Source organism: Cygnus olor, chromosome 3 (assembly GCF_009769625.2).
Source record: "Cygnus olor isolate bCygOlo1 chromosome 3, bCygOlo1.pri.v2, whole genome shotgun sequence".
Classification (NCBI taxonomy): Eukaryota; Metazoa; Chordata; class Aves; order Anseriformes; family Anatidae; genus Cygnus; species Cygnus olor.
Genome location: NC_049171.1, coordinates 104,882,163 through 104,903,907, shown reverse-complemented (window position 1 = coordinate 104,903,907; position 21,745 = coordinate 104,882,163). Strand labels below are relative to the sequence as shown.

At 40.2% G+C, this 21,745-nt stretch overlaps 2 protein-coding genes across 5 annotated transcripts in view; one reads left to right on the top strand and one right to left on the bottom strand.

Moving 5' to 3' along the window:
- Window positions 1–1,385, top strand: part of FBXO11 (F-box protein 11) — a 73,877-nt gene extending 72,492 nt beyond the window's left edge. For all 3 annotated transcript variants that reach the window (XM_040550740.1, XM_040550739.1, XM_040550741.1), the window contains exon 23: window positions 52–1,385. In XM_040550740.1, coding sequence (XP_040406674.1) covers window positions 52–181 — 130 coding nt within the window. In that variant the 3' untranslated portion in view covers window positions 182–1,385. The remainder of the gene's footprint in view (window positions 1–51) is intronic.
- On the bottom strand, window positions 1,355–14,757 carry MSH6 (mutS homolog 6). 2 transcript variants are annotated; one of them, XM_040550737.1, is made up of 10 exons: window positions 14,492–14,757; window positions 13,900–14,102; window positions 11,535–11,707; window positions 7,879–10,423; window positions 6,277–6,542; window positions 5,550–5,667; window positions 3,247–3,336; window positions 2,475–2,629; window positions 2,067–2,266; window positions 1,355–1,524 (listed from the first exon to the last, which is right to left on the bottom strand). In XM_040550737.1, exons 1-10 carry the CDS (start codon window positions 14,701–14,703, stop codon window positions 1,443–1,445), a joined length of 4,044 nt encoding a protein of 1,347 aa, XP_040406671.1. In that variant the 5' UTR covers window positions 14,704–14,757; the 3' UTR covers window positions 1,355–1,442. The 2 variants fall into 2 exon arrangements, with proteins under 2 accessions (XP_040406671.1, XP_040406672.1); XM_040550738.1 differs by lacking the exon at window positions 14,492–14,757 and adding an exon at window positions 14,379–14,444.
- Window positions 14,758–21,745: the final 6,988 nt, after the last annotated feature.

The window sequence follows — 21,745 nt, the reverse complement described above, 5'->3', positions numbered from 1 at the left end:
TTTTGGCAATGCAAGTGAACAGGAGAACTAAAGAGTTCTATTTCTTTGTAGGTTTTTCTGTGACTGTGGTGCTGGAACACTGTCTAATCCCTGTACGCTTGCTGGAGAGCCTACTCATGACACAGATACACTATATGACTCTGCTCCACCTATAGAATCTAATACATTGCAGCACAACTGAATTCCTTTCAGAAAGAAAGTCCTGCCATTCTAATATCATAACTGTTAAAACTTTTTTTTGGAGGAAGTTATACTTGCCCATTTCTGCAGAAAGAGACTGTATTAAAGCGGATGTGTGAGGTGTTGACACTATGGAGCTCAACCTACCAAAAAAGAAAGTGGCAATATGTTGACTCAGGATAACAGAACTGGGCGTTTTAGCATTACTGTGTAAACAAAGACTTTGAAGGGACAGAAGTGAAGAAAAATAAGCTGCAATTTTGTACAGATACCAACTTCTGAAAGCTGGTGTTTTTACAAGTAGCATTGAAACGCAGTCCAATTTGCAGTAGTACTATTCTGTAGACAAGCAGCATTCTTTGTTGCTGCCTTTATGGACATGGGTACCAATTGCTTTTGTAACATGGTAAAAAAAAATGTGAGCTAGCACTTCTGCATTTCTTTTGATTTTTTTTAACATTTATTCAGATTGAGAAATATGATTTTAATGCTTTAATCTCATGTAGTTTGTTTCTAATTTCAAGCAAAAAAAATCTTATTGTACTTGAATGTGTCCTGTTTTGTTAGCACACCTAGACTTGCTGTAACTGTACTCATGTCCCAGTATGTACGTTCTTTCTATGAAAGAGAAAACACTAATCTTAAATTATATCCAGCAATTTTTCTGGTGTCCTCTGAAGTTAGAATAATCTCCTTCCCTGCCCCAGCAATAGTCTGTACTCAAACCACCCTAACAAAAAAGCGAGTGTTTTAATGAGACTTCCTAGAATATAATGCACTATAAAACAAAGTACCCATGTAACTAAGTTTTGTGAGTGAAATTTTACTATGTTTTAAAGTACACAGTAGAAAGTCTCCTCAAAACAGTCTTGTATTTTACTCTGTTCATAGTTTTTTTTGAACAGTCTGGACATTACTTTACATAACCTGCTGGAAATCACAGCAATTTCCTGCTCTAATGAAGCTGAGACAAGTATATATACAGCCCTATACCGTTTCATAGCTTTTTTCCATTTATGTGTATTGGTGACAGTGGGTAATCAACAGCCTGAAAGTGTATGCATGTACCATAACATCTAGACTTAATATATTGTGGAGTACTCAATAACCATTATGTAGAGGGTAGGTAAGAATTAAAGGGTTTAATTTCCTAGGAAAGACAATGGAAAAATGGTCATTTTTAAAAAATAAAGTTTATTAGATCATAACTTTGTCTGATACCACCTTTTTGAGAAACTGCCAGTACAAAAGCATTTTTGTTCTTAAAGCTGATTGATCATAGTGATAAGTTTCTGAACTGCATTTGCATCACTTGTTGCATCATCTACCACCAGGCACAGATACCTAAAGAAAATAAGTCATTGTTACTGAACACGGCCACCAAGGGGCAAGAATATAAGCTTCCTCTTACTTGCACAGCTTTAGAAGACACACATTACTTTTTTTTTCCCCTGTGGTATAAAGGCTGCTGTCAGCCTTCAGTGCCTTATTGCAGAGGCGCTGCAACCATGGTTCCTGCATGACTGATTTCCCCCAGTACCCACCCAGCAGCTGTCAGCAAGGACTTATTCATGCATTCCTTCAGTTAGGCTCAGGTCACATCCAGCCTAGCACCTATGCAAATCAAGCTCTTAGCCCTGGAGCCTAGCACATGGCCCAGCCTCAAAATACTGCATTACTCATCATATCTGCTATCTCCCAGCCACGGTTTCTTACATCCCTCCCTCAATGCTTGTGAAGTACCTTTGACATACACAAAAATAGTTTTTACTTCCCCCTCTGCGGAAAGACTGAAGTTGTAAGCAAAGCATAAGCAGCTGCCCAAATTTTAAAGTGTCTGCCTAGTAAGTAATGTGCAACTTAGAAATGGAGAACCAAGGCCTTACCTAAACAGTCTCAGTGATATCATCATTTTTTCAAACTCTTTTGCTTTTCTGTGCCCCTTCTGAATAACTTCCTCTGGAATATTAGCAAGTCTTGCTGCATTGAAGCCATAGCTTTTTGGACATGCTCCTTCGATGAATTTATACAGGAATGTAATAGTTTCCTGGCTTGGATCTTCACTCTCATTTTCAACCATACATGCCTAGAAAGATTGTTACCACAAGTTAGTGTATGTAATACTTACAAGACTAATAAATGCATGAAACATCACTAGCTGTTCTCAGGACACCTCTGTGACTCTGAGCAGATGACTGCAGAAAAGCACAAACAATATAAGATCTGCCAGCCGTGAGGAAGAGTCCCTATACCTCGGTGCTCGTGATTTGTGTATCACAGTTTATTATACTTACCATGTGACCGAGCCGCACAGCAACACTCTGTGAATAATCCTCTACTAGGGAGTGGTAGTGTGTGGAGAATAAGGTTCGACACTTGATTTTCTCTGCAAGTTCTCTAACAACTGCACTTGCTATAGCTGTTCCATCAAAAGTAGCTGTGCCTCTACCTGGAAATGAAATTGAAAAGCTTTGCCACTTCTGTTCCTGAGTATACCAAAGTAAATCATCCATAGTTTACCTGCTATGGAAGACTCCCTTAAGCATTAAGACTGAGCAATAAAAGCAAAGGTGACATTCCAAAGAAAGTTTTCAAATGCAATTCATTGACAAACACTACAAACTGATACTTGGCAAATAATCTTCCAAGCAGCATGGAGGGGAAAAAAACAAAACAGCAGTGAGGAATGAGAGCCACGGGCAGGGTGAGCTCACTGGAGTATATGCTCCGTAACAATCACAATCTCTTCTGCACTGCAGATGATGACATTTCAGCACTGAAACACGATACTGACTTGCTCAACATTTTCTGCAAGTAATCACGCAAAGGCAGGCAGGAAAACTCAACTAGAAATAGGATAATAGGGATTGGGGATAAAAGGGGTTGTGTAAATGCCCAGCACACCCAAGAAATTAACGTTTGAGACAATTACATAGATATTGACTAGTTAAAAATTATTAGCATTATGATAAAACTATGTACTTGAGTTCTGATTTAGCCCACCAGCCTTACAGCTAGTCATTACATCTTAGACAGCTTCTATCTATTAGAAGATAGATGAAATACCGAGTTCATCCACAAGAACAAGGGAGTGCTCTGTTGCGTGCTGGAGAATGCTGGAAGTCTCGCTTAGTTCAACAAAGAAGGTACTTTCACCTTTAAAAGAAACAATAACAAAAAAGCCATGAAGTCATTGAAGAGCTGAACACCACAGCTAAAACCTCGTTTAATCTGCACTGGTATCTTAGTCAAGCTAAAATGAAACTTAGCAAACTAAACATTAACAAAAACAAAGCATTTTTTCCAGCATTAAAATGGTGGGGTGTCCATTTGCTGCAAGAAAAGCAAGTTTTGGTTGCTAAACAATACAGGCACACCTCATCTGTCCCGTATTAACAGTAGTGGCCAGATATATTAGCTATATCAAAAAGGGCCACATAGGAAACAAGACAAGATTCTCTTGCTCCTTCTTAAGTGCACAAGACACAGGCCTAATGTATGTGTGACTTTTCAGTGTGAACAAGCAAGCAGGGAGCTTTAAAAAGACTAAGAAGCCAGGCTTATTGTTTTGGTTGGTGATGTCATAAGGCAATGAATTATTCAAATAATAAAGACTGTACTCATATAAACAAACCTTTCTGAAGTTACTAAAAATTTCACCACTGCTGAAAACTGAACATCTGACAGGAATGTCAGCAAACCAAGTTAAAACACATATTTCAGCATGAGTATTGTTTTTCCCCCTTAGCAGATTACAAGCAGAAGTACACAGTTATTCAGAGCCTTGCACGCTACACATCCATGGGTACCAAGTCCAGATTTACTCATTCTTCGTAGAGTTCATTCATTCTAAATAATCACATGCAGCAGTGCAATTGCAAAATGGCAATTTTGGAGCAGACAAGTGTTTACTTCCTGTATTCATTTGGTTAGAAGCCTGAACATACCCCACACTGCTGTGCTCTAGCACACGTTTCTTATAGGCATTATTAAACATTGTCCAGCAATCTTTATTTTCTGCATTTATGTAAAGAAATTTCCAGGTTTTCATATGGTTTAAGAATACTCATGAATAAGCATTTACTCACTTTGGAAAATAAAATCCAAGAATTACACAGGCAATTTTGAAACAACACTACTTATAAGTTACTTCAGGTAAGTTCCATTGACATCTGTTATTAACTGACTGCCACGGAAAAACTTTTACTGCACTTTCATTTCTACTTAGTGTGGAAACAGATTTCAAAGGTAGCTCTGTTGTGCAGCCTTGTAAGGTGAAGTTAAAATGTTTGTGTACATATTTGGAAGAGAAAAGCATAGCTTGTAGCTGACAAAAAATTTAAAATGCTATGTTTTTCTGAACCACCTTGCTATTGCAGAAAGGGCATCTTTTATTTCTACCATAAACAATCTTTTATTCTTAAAATTTATTTTTGTATAAAATGAAAAATAGCTGGGCAAAAAAGCATTAGTAAAATTCTCTAGCTGCAAAGAAAAGTTGCTGTTTGGGGAGGCGCAATTTTTTTTTTTTTTTTTTTTTTTTTTTTACATCAAGAACTCAGATGGAATGGATTCATTTCCAAGTTTCTTATGTGGAACAACACATGGGCTTAAATTTTTGAAACAATTTAAATACTCTCATTTTCACTGACCCACATCTTCCAGCACAAAGCTCACAGAAAAAAATGCACCTTAAATAAGTTGTGATACCAGTTATTACCTGATAAAAATAATAATTTTTCAAGCCTCATGACATTTGGCATACCACCCCAGGCAGACTTTCCCATTCCAGTTGTTGTGTCATCACCCACTTCTGTCCTCCTCTCCATCCAAGATTTTAAATATTCTAAGAACTGACAATTACTGCTTCCAAAAAGGAAGCCTGCCTTACTCCATCTGAAGAAATCAGATTTCAGCATTAACAAATACATCCTGATTGAAACAAAGGACCTCTAGTTCTTGAGAGAAGATAGCAAAATAACTCTTCTACTGCAGATACCTGAACACCACCTTCCTATTCTAGAACATTTAGAAAAATATGCCTGTATAAGTAGAATATCAATCAACTGTACAACATCCCAAAAGATATTCCTCCAATTTGCATCCAACCGCAAGGTAGGCTTTTAATATTAAGTCTATAACAAATGATTATAAATGTCTGTCAGAAATAATGGAGAACAAGCATACCAACCAAATCAAGCATACCTACAACTGAACAATGGAAGACAAAGAATTAGTCACTTGGCTCTCCATGGAAACACGAAAGACTATCCCTTTCCAACCTGCCACTCACTCAAAGCACAAAGTGTCCAAATGTACTAAGAAACTCATTCTGTGGTAAAACCCACAGTTGGATTACAGAAACTCACCTGACATAATTCTGTCTGAGGCACCGAGTCTTGTAAACACTCTGTCAATTGGTGTAAGCCTGCAGACTTCAGCAGGTACGTAGCATCCCAGTTGAGCCATTATAACCAGGAGACCAGCCTGCAAAACAAACATTAAACCATTTTAATTTTTATTAAGTCTTCGGAGTTTCATTTCCACACAGAGAACAAGGGAATGAAACTGCATTTCCCCTGAAACAAACTACAACACACAAAACTTGCTACAGTTTTAAGACCTGCAGGTTGTAGCATCATAATCTCAACTGGGACTGAACTACTCTGAAAGCCTTCAAACAAGTTACCACAGCAACTGGTGTTTACAAAGCGAACTAAGCGAACTTCCTAATGCTTTCCCAGTTGCCTATGACCTCTATTTTAATCTTGTTCAATTTGAAGAAGTATCTTTTGCCAGACGATGCCAAGTCCTGGATAGTAACGCTTGAAAGAGATAAAAGCTTTCACTTTTTCCAGCCATCTCTCACAAGAGTTATGAAGTCAGTATAAATAGTAAATCTACCACCTAAGCATTGGCATTTTCAACCAGAATTATACTTTGTCTGTAGAGTATAATTGCTGTATTGTAGTGCAAACCCTGCAGACCACCAGTGGGACCTCCTTTGGCTTTTATGAACAAGTAAATCATGCAATTCCTTCATGCAAAGCACACAGGTACTCTGGAACATTCAATTTTATGTAGGTATACAATCACCTGTCTCATGAGTGTCGATTTGCCACCCATATTTGGACCAGTTACTAATACACAGGAAGCTTCACTACCACTGTCTTCATCTTTACTGCCTATCATGATGTCATTAGGAATAAAATCGTCCCCAAAGAAGGTTTTTGTAATGCATGGATGGCGTGAATTTTTAAGTTCCAGGAAGGGAGGAGCGCTATCCACAGGCAGTAGAATTACAGGTCGGCACAAAGGTCCATCACCATCTTGACTGTAGTTAGCAAGGGACATCAAGACATCTATAAGATTAAGAGAAATTCCAGTAAGTCATGCTTTATCTTTCTTTATCCATTCACTGGATTGCATTTACTCATTGAACAGCATTTTTGGAAACAATTTTTTCCATTTTCCTGTTAAAGGAAACACCCAAGAAGTACTCACTCCTGAAGAGTGATTAAAAGGTGGGATATTCACAAGGTCTTTCCTCACTCCTTCAAGATTTCTTCTGATGTCAGATTAAAAATACCCTCTCTCGTTTTTAAAGTCTTTAACATTTGAATCATTTCACTTAGCTTATTTTTATATACATGTATAAATACTGTTTTTCTAGCATTGTTTTTTGATTTGGAACAAGCTACGTGAGGAGGAAACCAACTACCACGACAGTAAGTTATTAAGAACTATAATACTGCTTAAAACTTGTCAGAATCAACTATATAAAGATTAAAATTCTGAATGCCTAGCAGAAAGCAGCGCAATCCCCCTCAGTTAGCCTAGCTCTAAGGTTCAAAGCACTGGCTGCCTACAAAGTAACACCATTTTGTGTGATTTGAGAGACTTCATTTACACATATAACAACTTTTAAACAGATGAGCCTGAAAGCACAGTCTCCTTCGACTTTCAATACTCCTGCTAGTGCCATAGTGTAGCTAGCGTGACTGCTTCCCAGCTCTCCCAACCCACTCAGCCGGTTCCTAGACAGCTGTCCTCACTGTCTGCCTGTCCTCCCTTTTCTGCTGCAGTGGCATGAGACTCTTTTCGTTTTTCCCTGGAGACATCTTCTCAGGACTGAGAAGAGAATCCTCTTCTCTAAGAATATAATACAGGAGACTGTTCTACCCCAGACTTGAAGGAAACTTTGGGGAAGTCTTCCTATTAGACTACCTTTGTCAAGGTAATGAAAACCACCACCTTTTATTTTATTTTTAAAGGCTGCTAATAAAGCAGTCTGCTTGGACAGTGACTATCAGGCTAGATTTTTGTACCTCCATCTGCACTGTCTTCATTTAATAGGAAGCTACTCATTGATACATAAGAATCCTAGATGCAGTGTGAGACCAGTAATGCTACACTGAGCGGTGAGAAATGCTCAGTTACACCACTACAATCACACAACGGGAATGAAGAAAGAGCTTGCACATGGCAAGACCCTGCAAACCAACTGTTCTGCCTTTACTGGCAGGAAGGAAGCGAGCTGTAACTGTTACCTACTAATGCTGTTATCACCGCCACAGCTTTTAAACTACAAATTAAGGGCTGGCTACGGGCCTTTTTTTGCTTATCCTGCTCAGATTTCATCAGTTACAATGCAAGATTGTTTTTGCTATATGATAAAACTAAAAAAAACCCTCTTACCTAACACCGCGATGCATTCCACAGCTGCCTGCCAGTCCTTGCTGTTTTTATCGAAGTTGTAGAACAGGCGCCTCATACAGTCTTTTAGCGCCGCATCTCTTCGCTCCTCGGCATTAACCATGGCAGCCAGCATCTTCTCAATCTCTTTGGTCCAGTAACGTTTATACCCCTTCCTGGTTGACTTCAGCTCGTATTCTTCAGGTAAATTACGTGATATCACGCTTTCTGGTATTTCCATCTGGTACCGATTTTTGCCGGCCCCCCAGTACAGCATGGATTTGAAGCCAAGCAGTTTGCGTTGCTTATCTAGGTATGCGTGGAGATCTTCCTCAACAGCTTTAATATCCTGCAGTGCTTTGTCATAATCAGGGTCAAAGCCTGTCTTTGGAGTGATCACTCCTGTCTTTCGAGCCTGATTGTGATCAAAAGCAGTATCCCACCTTTTAAGCTCCGCGCTCAAGTCTGGGAAGCGTCCATCTGGATTTTTGGCTTTGCGGGTGACTAACTGCTTAAGTACTTTAGATTTGAAGTCAGTGGCAATTTCTTCCATGACATCAACAATTTCATTCATTACTTTAAACCCTTCCAGTGCAGACAAGAAGTCAGCAATTTTTTTCTTGCTGTATTTGATTTCTTCATAAAAGATGGCCCTGCTGTCAGGATGGTTCTGACTTTTAAGCGGTGATCCAATACTGTGAATTTTGCTGAGCAGCCTTTCAAGGTCAGGAAGTTTCTTCAGGTGCTCACTAACTTCAGACATTTTGTCTGGCACTGCCAGAAGGTCCTCAACAGCATCTAAACGATCATTGATGGATTTTGGGTTACAGAGCGGAGCACAGAGCCACTGTTTCAGGAGCCGCTTCCCAAACGGCGTACAGCAGGAATCAATCCTTTCCAACAAAGTTCCTTCTGTGGTTCCGTTGGTTCCATTCCGCAGAACTTCCAAGTTCATTAGGGTGACTCCATCCAGCACCATCCGCCGGTCAGTTTTGGCAAAGAAGCTACTGGAACTCACAGTTTTTGCAGTATCAATATCCACAGGGATGTACTCCTCAAAGTTTGCCAGCGATAACAGTTCCTGATCAATCAGACATTTTTTGAGATAGAAGACACATCCCCCAAGAGCTGACAAGGCTAACTCACTGTTTTCACCAGGAGTTAATCCTAGCGAGTCAGTCTCCGAAGTCAGAGACTTGATCACAGAGGGCAGAGAACACCCGTTTTCAGAGTTCTGTTTCTCCTTGAAATACTCTTCTTCAAGAAGAACTTTTAGTGTTTTAGATGCATTCCAGAACTGGGAACCAGGGATCAGGCCTTCCTGAATGCAACAAACAAGTGAGCCTTTCAATATTTTCTGTGTGTCCACAGACAGGTTCCCCTTCTCAAACAGTACCTGCACGGGAGTGTAATGCGCTACTAAAGTCCTAAACCTCGAACAGTGCCGGTCATCTGAGAACTGGCCTACGTAAAATTTTCCAACTGATGTGTCAACAAAGCAGACCCCATAAACACGCTGTCCAGAGGAGTCTTCTTTTTCCTTAACACACAGAAGGTATTTGTTATGGTTCTCCGACGGATCACAATCCAGAATGCTGTAGGTCTGAGTGCCTTTGGTAACGATTCTGCAGATTTCTCGACGTACGACCTTGTCAAACTTCGTTGGGTGGGCCATTGACTTGTAGCGTGCTTCCATCATTTCAGGAGTTTCTGTTTGCTCAACACGGGCTATCTTGTAGCCCTTCTGCACTAGAACGTCAGAGAACCTGCCAAACGCAGTTTCTGGAAAACCTGAATGGGCCCAAGAACCTTTCATAAATATCAGGCCCAACTCATTCACACCAGTGACTGCATCCATGTGATACAGCTCATAGAATTTTCCAACCTTGTAGAAAATCACTGCATCAAAGTTTTGACTTTTCAGCTGCCACCATCTCCGCATCCCTGGCGTACATTTGTTAAGATAGTCTTCAGGTACATACAGAGTACATGGGTCGTAATCAGGGTCACTCTGTCGCCTCCTGTGTGCATCTTTCTTCTTCCCTTCCTGAAGCCAATCAAGTTTCTCATGTTCCCATACTGCAAAGCCACCAGTTCCTCCACTGCAAGCATTTGCTTGAGATTCAAAGTTTTCAGGTGCTGCAAACGATGTCAGCTTAGACTTGGCCTCCAAGGAAACCGTTGCTGCTCTCTTGGGTGCTTCAGAACGCCCATTTTCTAAGCTGCTCCTTTTAGAAGGCTTGCTCACATCTCTTCTCTTTCGTTTAGAAGAGACTTTTACGGGACTTTCTGCAATGCTCTCTTCATCTGTCTCTGCGTCAGTAGATTCATCTTCCTCCACACCACTGCTAGCTTCCTCACTGCTTGCTGCTTCTTTCACATCAGGCTTGAACTCTACATCAGAACCGTCATGATCACTGTCAGAATCCAACACTCTTCTTCTTTTGGCTTTTGTGGCACTTCCCTTGCTCATTAATCGCTTGTTGCCCTTCACATCCTCCTCACTGTTCGGGTCATCACTGTCACCTGATGCACTTTCACTTGATTGCTGTAAGATAAATTATTTAGCCTATTAAAAATTCTGGCTACAAAGTAAAATATCATAGCTGCAAAAAGAAGCTTGGAAATGCAGGATAATGCAGTAGCTATGATGCTTGAACCAGAAGACAGGGGAGTCACAGCCAATTCAGTTTACCCTCGTGGACTTTTTTTCTGGATAATGAACGGCTGTCTGTGGCATAATTACTCTTCTTTGTGTTCCTTACTGTTTCACTTATAAGGTCACATAAGTGATCCTGATTAAAAAGCCATTCAAACAGGATAAAAGGTGTACAGTATATGAAATTTAGCAGAAAGAAACATCACCATCGGCTAACGGTGGTGTGATTTTGTTCCTACTGACCTGGCCTGTGTCAGAAATATAATTGGTAAAAAGAATAGACAGGTCGCGTTGACAGAGGAGGTAAGGAAAACCACCACCACATCAGCACTTTCCTCATACCATTCCCTTCCAAAGAAGTTTGTTCCAATACACGTGGCCGTACTGAAACTGTATTGTGAATAATTCAAATACTATGTGAACACAACACAATAAAAGATCTCCTTTTAGCTACCCCACCAACAAACCGGTATTAACAGTATTAGAATTTGCACTTTGGTGCAGCTCCACAAGGGCAGGCTCCAAAATCCAATTTAATGCCTTAAAGCAAGCACTCAAAAAGCTATGAATTTCTACATTATGGCAAATGAGAATTTCAGATTGAATTTATGGGAACTGGGAATACGAGCAGAGAAGATAGAGATGCAGCAGATGAAAAGTATTTTGAGTTGAAAAGTAGGTAGGTAACCTGGGCTAACTTGCGAGAGATCAATGGGCAGAGATGACATACTTTAAAAGAAGTTATGTAACTTATCTGAGGTTAGGGAACACCAATGAAATATTAGACTTCTCTTCCTACTAGAAAAGGTGAGACACCGGCATATAACCTAACAGCACAAAGGCAATGCAAGAAAAACATAGGGATACACATGATAAAAGAGCAGATAGGCAGTGATAACTAAACTACAGAGTTGTAGGATATTCCTTGCTTAGCTCCAAGAGACAGTTTCTAAGATACAGTATTATTTCTGAAAGCAACAGCAAGTAAGAAAAAATTTACCTCCATTTCCTCCTCCTCCTCCTCCGTGTCCGAAGGCTCACTGCATACTGCCAGCTCGAGTCGCTTAATTTTATCTTTACTCATTGCGCTGTCGGCCAGCTCCATGGCTTTTTTAATTTCAGGTTTTGTACTATAAAAGATACCTCCCTTCAGTGCCTCCCCATCTGATGAACCTACAAAACAGCAACATGGCAGAAACTGACGTTGGTCTAGCATTTAACCAGTCCTTTAGTTAGTGTTCATCCTTCACTTTTAAATATATTCAAACCATTATATATATTAAATATATAATATATACTTAATACGTATTATACTACAACATATATATTCTCTCTTTCTCTCACATCCCTTTAGCACCACGGTTCCTCTTTCTTTGTAGGAGACAACTACCTATAAACGAAGACAAAAACAAAGGCAGCCAACCTACAGACTGGTTTTCAGAAAGGAATCCCAGAGAAGCTGGGATTCATCTTAATGCCATGCTCAAGAAGTAAACTGTATTTATAATGTACTATGTACATTAAGCTTGGGGATAGAAAGAAGAGAAGAGTATGCTATAGATGGGGAAGAATAATTTTTTTCTGCTTTGTAAGTTTAGCTGTCTGCATGAGACAAAAGTATCTGCTTGAACAGGTCTTTGTACCTGTTCTTGTGAATCACTTCAAAGGCTGCTATGAACTGAAGATTCAGCTCCAAGTTAGCTGGACTTGTAGAAATACACTGCCGTTTGTCCACTGTTATCTCAAATATAAGCCAAACAGATTTCTTCCTCAAATTAATTTATTTGAGCTCACAGTAGCTAAGTATGGAGCTAAAAGTAGCTCCTTCTACAGCACATATGCAACACACAAACAAACTGGATCTTAGTTTTTGTTTTGCAAATGCAGCGAGAAAAATCTAAAAATATTTTACATTCAATAATGACAATTGAACAGTGACAGTAGCAAATCTCATCATATAATTTAACTGCATACTCAAGTCTGCAACACTCATATTCATTTAACCAGTCTGTATATAAACCAATATTTCTTACAAGCCCAACCGTTAAAAAGCCTAGCCCTGTGGTGTCTATACTTATTCACAGTTGCAAGTAATATAACAATAAGAAAATTTTCCACTTCTTAAACTAAGTAAGAGTGCTGGAGTCTTTTTGGTTAATAATGGAGCTTTTTATCTCAATTTAAAAGCAAAGCATGCATTTTAAATAATTTAGTCTGTTCTGTATTAGCCACCTTTCTTGTAGACACACCAGCATTTCTGTGCTTGGGCATCTTTCATATATCTTATTTTTCTGTTGATAAACAGCTCAGTTCTCCTCACCTGTATTTGCTTCTAAGTGTAACTATAAGCTGTTAAAAATATATTTGATTCTTTTAGAATACCTTCAGATGCCTACAATAATAACAATACCATTTTAATTTTAAAATAATTATGGCTTAATTGTAATACACTTCAGTGTAAACAAAAGATGACTACATGATCACATGAGATAGAATTGGCTTTTAAAAATGAAGGAACCTTTTGAAGTCAAAATTGTTTCATTGACAAAATAATCAAATCTTACAGTCTACCAAAAATACCATATTACACCCAAAGTACTCGTTTGGCTTACACAATGACAATTTACAGAAACGTGGTATCACAGTTTACAGCAAATGATTTACCATTTTCAGCCACAGTAACATTATAAACCATTATATAACAATCGTAATTAATGAGATCAGATTTATTATGCAAAATTCTGATTAACTTTTTATTACGTATGATTTTACATCAGTTGGCTAAGTCATTTCTTCAAGATGATGAGCGCCAATCCTGCTCTGTAACTACAAGCACCACCCTAAAACTCTGAATTCTCAAGTTAACATTTTAACAAAACTGTACTTCAAGGCTTACAAGAAATAACACCACAAAAGAAGTAATTTTAGCTGACCTACATCTTGTGCATAATCTTTCTACTCTGGTCAAACTGCAATTCCCAAATATCTGCTTAAAATTTAGGTTTGACAGTCCTAACATTTTTCAGGATTTCAGGGATTTATCTTTGATATTCTTTATATGCATGGGAGAAGTAAAAGAAAAAAAACTATGACATAAGCAAACTTCAAGTTTGCATTGTCATCCAACAAACAAGAGGACAGCGTGCTTTATATTTAAAGAACTGTATAACCATAAACACACCTGAAACCCACAAAAATTTGTTTTCTCTAAACTTACGAAGTACAGAACATGCTTTAGCACTCAATGCTAATTTTGGTTTTGCTACTCATTTTCTATGGAGAATACTATACCCTATATTCCATACCTATACTTCCAAAACAAGGGGCATATTTTCATTTCAAAAACGTATATCTACATCTCTTACCTTTATATGGCCTCAAGTATTTAATACTGACCCAGCCCCTTGTGGGACTGTCGTCAAAGAACTGGACATGGATACGGGTGGATTTCCCTTTCCCTCTGACGATGGTTCCTTCGGTCGGATGGTTGTATATGAGACACGGCCACCAAGGGTAACCTTCCATCTTGGCCCAGACTAAGTCACCAGGCGAATAATCACAGGAGACGCTACAAAGACAACAGACACAGAACTTAATGAGCATTTAACATTTTAAACAGCTTTCTTCAGGAACATAACTGCACGTTGCTTCTGAGCAACTGGAGGTCTTGGAAAGCTCCTGGGTGGCGTGACCTGCTTTACACGGCCCATAAAAACGACCATATTCAGACTTCTCCTTACGCTATTTTTCTGCTTTGTAGATTTTTGCTTTTTTGTTTGCTTGTCTGACGCGGTTCCCATTTGCTCTCCCCAAGACCCCACACCGAGCAGATCCCAGCCAGCACCTGAGACACCGACGATGCTGGCCCCAAGCAGGCCGGGCCCCAGCAGCGCCCCCAGCCCCCTCCCGGCCCCTCCGGGCCCCGAGGGCCGCCCCACCCGCCCCGTCCCCGCTCACCCCGCGGCCGCCCCGTGCCGCCGCCCCTTCTCGGCCGCCTCGCCGCAGCGGGCCGCGGGGCTCGGGGGCACGGCGGCGGCGGCGGCCTGGCGGCCATCCTGCTCCCGCGCAGCGCGGCGCCGCGTCTCCACGCCGCCCGCTGCCGGTGGCGCTGCCGGTGGCGTCGCCCGCGCCCTAGGGAAGAAGCTGAGCAGGGTGCTCTGTCGCGACATGGCCGGCCGGGAAGCGCTGCCCGCCGACAGCGCGCCAACAGCGCCCGCGCGCGCCAAGACGGCCGCCGCGCGCCCCGCCCCCCCGCAGGCTCCGCCCCCCTCATCCCGCGCTCGGCACACGCCGCCGCGGGCGGGAGCCGCCATTTTGGGGTCCTGGCGGCGTGGTGTGTGGTGGTGTGACGGGGGAGGGCCCCGGGGGCTGCAACCCTGCGCCTTGCTTACAGCAGAGACAAGCAGCCAGTGAGGCTGTGGCGATTGTTGTGATTGATGTACAGCTGGGAGGATCCTTCCCACAAAAAAAAAAAAACAAAAAAACCCGCACATATATATATACGTATACACACATTGCAGGGAAATGGAAGCTGTGCACCTGCAATGGGGTTCTTCCAGCCTTTGCTGCAGAGGACAAGAGCAGTAATGCTGTGGGAAGGATGCTGGCTGTGGCCAGAGCAGAAGCTTGGCCAGCTGCCTGCCTTGCTGCCCGGCTGCAAGATCATAGAATCATGGAATCATTAAAGTCATAAAACACCTCCAAGATCATCTGGTCCAACCATCCCCCTACCACCAATGTCACCCACTAAACCATGTCCCTAAGCACCACGTCCAACCTTTCCTTAAACACCCCCAGGGAGGGTGACTCCACTACCTCCCTGGGCAGCCCTTTCCAATGCCTGACTGCTTCTTCTGAGAAGAAATGCCTCCTAATTTAAGATGGTACTTCTCAGATGCGTTTACTATCAGAAAACTGGCAGATGTGCAGTACGGCAAAGTAAAAGTACTTCAAAAGTAAGAGCATCAGGTGCTGGAAGAGGAGATGTAGTTATGTTTATTTTTTACACCTTGAGTTTTTTTTGGAATCTTATTCATTTCCTTTAGGTGCCCTATTAAGAATTAGTCTTCAGGGGAAAGCTTGTAGTTATGTAGCTTGATCACTCATATAATACATAGCCTGCAATCTCTGCAAAAGTAATTGGATCTTTTCTCTCTGGTGCTCTTCCCATGTGTTTATTTTTTTTCATGTTCAGTGGTAAGACTATGTCCCTTAAAAGCAAATTTTTTATATGTTACAATACAATCCATGTCATCCTAAATGTTGTGCTTAGTCTATAATACTACAGAGCAAAATAAGAAGTTATTTTTATCTGCATAAATTCAGAAGAAAAAAAAAAAAGTCACTAAATGTCTTTTAGATTAGCTCTTTCTTTCTCTAAAATTGCCGTTTAGGATTGCAAACCAAAATGTCTTCTGTTCAGCACAGCTGTAGCCCTCAAAAAACGTCTCAGGTGCACTACCACCGAGAGTAAACTTTGGAACTGCAAGGTAGGGACCTGACCACAAGAGGTCAGGCAAACCCAAGCAATACCAAAGTATTTTAAAAGCATACTCGTTCCAAAGGAATCATCTCTGTTTAATTTCAGTGCATAATTTCCATTTAATGTATGATGTATTGCCTCCAAAACAATCTGATGTGTCCTCAGCTACACACATCTCAAACTTAAGTAGAAAGACATTTAGCTTCCTGAGAACACTCTAGGGGATTCCGAAGTATGCAGGCCATGAAGAACTTTGAAGTGCAATGTGCTACAGTATAACCTGCAGTATACTGGCAGGTTACCCAGAGCCATGTCCAGACAGCTTTCGAATATCTCCCTTAGGGAGATTCCACAGCCTCTCTGGGCAACCTGTGCCAGTGCTTGTTCACCAACACAGTACAGAAGTTCTTCCTGATTTCAGAGGAAACCTCCTGTTTCAGTTTGTGTCCATTGCCTCCTGTCCCCTGTAAAGAGCCTGACTCTGTCCTCTTTGCACCCTCCCTTCAGGTATTAATATTCAAACTAGCATTAATAAGTTCCCCCCAAGCCTTCCCTTCCCTAGGCTAAACAGTGCTAGCTCTCTCAGCCTTTCTTTGTATGTGAGATGCTCCAGTTCAAGGACCACGTGGTCCAGAAGCTTGAGCAAGGGGCCTGGAGTCTGCAACTTTGAGAAAATCAATACTTTGGGATGCAGCTTTTTAATTTGTCCCATACGGTGATACAATTTCTCTGTGTCTGTGATGTCACAGTGTCTGGATCTGGGCATTCCTGCACTTACGGTGATGGCCACTTAAGAAATATCACATTGGAAATATATCCAAGTCCTTATTGTAGAAATTCTGGATCCAATGTCAGGCACCCTCCCTAAATCAGGGTAGCTCTGCACTTTGATACCACAGAAGGTACTCATGACACGTTACGTTCATGAATTCCCTCACACAGTTCACACACACGCACATTCACAGCTATCTAGTTGGTGCAAGACTTGGGAGACTAGCAGAGGCATGTATTGGTGTACCAGTGGCTTTGAGGTAGGTGTTCAGGAAGTCCCTCAAGGTCTTTCATTTCAGCGTGGGTGCATGTGTGTGTATTTTATATAGGTAATTTTGTAGTCTTGCAAATAGCAGCCTACTTGGACATAGCCTGGGTTATACAATCCATTGTTGATGCTAGTGGATTTGGACAGATTCAGCAGACTCGTTGTTAAGAGCTTATCAGTTTTTGTGGATTCAGCAGGACTGCTAGTCTCCGGAGCTTATCAGTTCATAGGAGAATTTCACATAGTACCACTTGGCACATACTTTCCCTCTCTTCAGCCTGCTGTTTTCTAGTACCTGTTTCTTCATCCACACACATACAGAGCCATTCACACAAATGAACACAGAGGGGGCTTTTGTAACAGGGTTTTCAGTTTCCCTCTAGTATGATATATAATTCTACTTGTTTTTCTACCAGTCTCAGCAGGGTAGGGTCTAGTGTAATTAATACATGAATCTTCAAAGTTTTTTTGTAGGAAGCTTTGAAAGGTAAGTGATATTACTGAAAACTTACTATAAACATCCTTCTGTGTCCTTTCTCCTTTTTTTGATCATTATATTGATCATTTTTTATCATTATTTCTCTTTTGCAGAGAAAACCATTGGGAATTGTTAAAGTGCTGTAGCATAGACTTTACACCAAGCTCAGTGTAATATAAAGAAGTGCTCTATTTATTCTGATTCTTTTCCTCCCTCTCCCTCTGCCAGTGCATGCACAAATACACCCACACTGCCTTCAACAGTACTTTTTATCTCCCTAAGTACTTCTGAATAAGTTCCATTCTAGGTGCATTGGAAAAGGCATGGATTTGGCTTTTTTTCAAGATAGTATCTTAAAATTTTTGAAACTGAAGCAACTTTGAAGAACACACCTTGGTTTATCAAATTATATGGCACCTTCTTGGCATCTGATACAGGAAAGGGAAATGGACTGTTGATCATGTTAATGGTGGAGTAGGATCCATGAACTAGCTTGCTCAGTGACTGCTATGCTTAGGCTTCCTCCTAGAGTTTGGAATTACTCATCTCTTTTGCTAGATGCTGTAATAAGCAAATGCTAACCAGGTGATTTTGAGATCTTTCTGGGAAAATGAAATTACATAAATCAAGAAGGAAACCTAGAACACCAACCACAACAGACTAGCAAAATAAAATAAAGATCAACACTTGGTTGTTTATTTTCTGTAGTGTTTGCTATCTCTAATATTCTTCAGAAAAAAAAAAATATAGAAAGGAAGAGTCATTCCTCAGGTGAGGGATCACACAGTTCTTGAAGTTGCCAGGCACAGCCAAGAGCAAATCAGGCTTGGGGAGAACAGCAAGAGTGCTCCTGGCACAGGCTATGCCCTTGCTGACCAGGATGCAGACCTACAGCATCTGAACGGGGTGGGCAAAGCAGGGTACTGGTAACCACAGCACCAACCCTAAAAAAAAAAAAAAAGAAGGGAGTGGATCCAGCCCAGGGTCAGCTAGCACCACTCAGGCAGGGACTGGATGCCCAGGGCCAAGAAGACCTGAAGCCTCTGGGCCCACGGACAGGGCCATGGGCTTCTGATGCCTACCGGTGCCCTCAGGAGGATGAAGGCCTTGCATCCTGCAAGGTATTGATGTTTGGTAACATCCTGTGTATTAGGTATGCTATTGGTATATACAAATTGTTCTTGCAGAACTGTCTTAAACTTCTTTTTACCTGAAGGCTGTTGCTCAAGAAACAAACTGCTCATAACAAACTTTTAGAACCTCTTCAAGCAGAATTTGCTAATTGATTCACAAAAGAGGTATGTTTATGATAGCTAGTTTCAAGAGTAGTCTAGGAAATTTCATGTTGATGGGTGTTTGAAGGATAAATGCACTACCCCTCTTTTTATGCCTGCTAAACAAAATAACAAAAGTAGGATTTTTTAATTTTATTTTTTTTAACAAAACTGTAAGATTTTCTCATTTCAATATCCTGCAGTTGTTCTACTGGGACAAAATATAGCAATTTTCACTTTTCTCTTGTACTATAGACATGCCTCCAGGTAATTTTTTAATACCTTTTATTTTCACTTTTTGGCACAAAACACAACAAAGGAGGAAGGCTATGAGTCTCAACTGCTTTTTATATAGGCTCCTCCAAACACCTAGTGATTCTATCAAAATCAAGTGAAATAACTGGCATGCAAATAGCTTAACGGGAAGTAGGAAGAAGAATCCACTGCTTCACTTTATTAATGCATGTCCTTTCTCTGAGGATGATTTAAACTGCTTTTACACCCATAGAGGTGATCAGATGTAACCTTAAAGCAGTGCTAAATGCTTTATGAGCCTTACCTTGGTGACAAAGTGTGCTGGACCAATCTAATAATAATGAGCTGTTGTTACATTGTGAGGTGGAACAATTTACAGAAATAATTTCATCATGCTAGTATAGACATGACTGAAGACAATGTTGACCTTGCTAAAAAACTGACCCCAAAAGGAGAATTCCAGCATGAGATATCTGTGTATTACGTGAACTGTAAATAAGGTAACCAAGGAAAGGCTAAGGGTTAAAAAAAATATGACCATGACAAAATGTTAATGAGGACTGATGTCACTGACATAAATAAAATTCATCTGGTAGAATGCTAAGAGTCAGATACCCTAATATACAAATTTTGTGCAGGCTGGGAAAAATGACTGTATAAAGGGTTGTTAAAAGGTTTAAAGGGTATTTATCCTCTGTGCTGTTTTCTACTTCTTAGTTTCCTCCTCAACGTCCAGCATACTTAAAGGGCTAAGCAAGAGTATGAAAATAAATTATAGACTAGTGTTCATTAACTAGCTTATTGTTCTGTAGCTAGGCTGAGAAACCACCATGCTTTTTTGCATCTGCAGACATGCAGCTTCCTTGTACCAGTTTTAGAAGAACTTGTTTAGCAGCAAGGTACGTATGATTATTTACGGTCCCTTGAATTTCACAGTCTGTTGCTAAAACCATTTTACTATTTTCTTTAAATGACAAAGCAGTGAAAACAAGAGATGAAACTGAAAGATTTCTGAATAAATGACATTTTAAGATATTTTGTTTGCATTATGCCTTCATTTAGATGTAGGTCTGAAGCGAGATCAGAGCTGCTGGAATAGTCTAAATGTAACCCATGAAACCAACCAAAAACTTGAACAGACTGCATCTCCAGTTCAGATCTGTTTCTCATGTGATATACTATAGATCCCTAAATAATAATAAAATGTGCAAAAAAAAAAGAAAGTAAAAGAAATAAGCCGGAAACAAAAGAGAAACAGGCCATGTCTGAAGATGATTGAACCATCAAGAACAGTCTTCTGCTGATTTCTTTGGGTTCAAGATGTTCCTGGTTTTTAAAATTGCAGTGGCCACTGTTATCTTGCTTCCTGCCATCTGTTTTATTATGAGTCTACAAATAGTATGAACACATGAGTTTTTTTATGATATAGCTTAACAATTTCAAGTTACAAATAATAAATATCTAAATCTAAAAACAAGCAAACAACCAAAACAAAACAAAAAACCTGCGATCAAACAGCCTAACCTGGGTAGCACAGGGCATTGGATTTCCCTGAATCAATCCCTGTTTAAATCAGACTTGTGGAAAATAGCTTTGATGTAAAGATTTGCAAAGACAGATCATGAGAATGGTCTGTTAATTAAGTAGCATGACATCTGTACAGCAGTCAAGCAGGGAATATAGGTTTAAGCTAGATGGATAGATTTAAGCAAGTTCCATTTTTTTTCCTTGATGCTAAATCTGGCAAATGCCTTCCAAAATTTGTTTACTTGTTGAATGTCAGGAGGTGTAGATCAAGACAAGGATGAGGTGACATGGATTGAGGTGATCTGTTCTGCAATGACACGTGCATTGTGTTTCACAGTGTTCTGTGTTTCAATGTTTGTGTTCTGTAGGCACTGGCATTTTCACAGATGTGACACTGAGCGGTTGGGAGGTTAGACTGGTTGCATGGCAGGTCTTCTATCAGTGCTGCCCGAACCTCAGAAGTCAAAGTTTATAGCTGTGACATTCACTCATGCATAATTTAAGATGTAATCTCTATTACTAAATTTGATTTTTCCTCAAGGTTACCAGGAGACAAGGTCTCATTTTACACACTACCTTTGCATTGCTATTTTTTCTTTGTTTTGCTTCACATGTAATGGTCTTCTGTTTGACACATTCTCCATTCTTCATAGTTTCAGGAAGGCAACTTCAACATGGAGGACTCCCACATCACTGCTTGCCTTATCTATTACCATGTGTCTTGAATATCCTGTATTAATAATAATACAGAGCAGCTTTTTACTAATAGAATTACACCCAAATAATTTTGTCTTGTCTTAGAGCATCCGCTATCTCCTCCCACATTCTTCCTTAAATCTTAATGGAGGATCTCAGAGAAAGTCCTGCTTTCTAGCTCATCCAACTGATGCACTTTTTAAATACATTTATTTCTCTATGAATGGAAAATGTGCTTAATTAGTTTGAAACACTTTTTATTGGAAAAATGGTTAAATATCTTAATTATATTGTGCTCATTTTCTGGGTAAAGTTTATATTCACTGTCTTTTTTCTCTTCCCTCAAGTGTTAGCTTACTCACCTCTTAGCCAATTACAGCTGGGCAGCACTTGCCACAGAGATTCATAATTTTAGAAGAAATTCATGGAAACAGATGGCCCCAAGTTTTTTGTGTCTTTT

What these genes read in the sequence shown, in the direction of transcription:
- MSH6 (XM_040550737.1), bottom strand. Translation starts at nt 14,703, where the DNA reads ATGTCGCGACAGAGCACCCTGCTCAGCTTCTTCCCTAGGGCGCGGGCG. An exon ending in CGGCACGGGGCGGCCGCGGG is followed by an intron (nt 14,103 to 14,491) that starts GTGAGCGGGGAC and finishes TTGTCTTTGTAG; the next exon opens with CGTCTCCTGTGATTATTCGC. An exon ending in ATACTTGAGGCCATATAAAG is followed by an intron (nt 11,708 to 13,899) that starts GTAAGAGATGTA and finishes GCTGTTTTGTAG; the next exon opens with GTTCATCAGATGGGGAGGCA.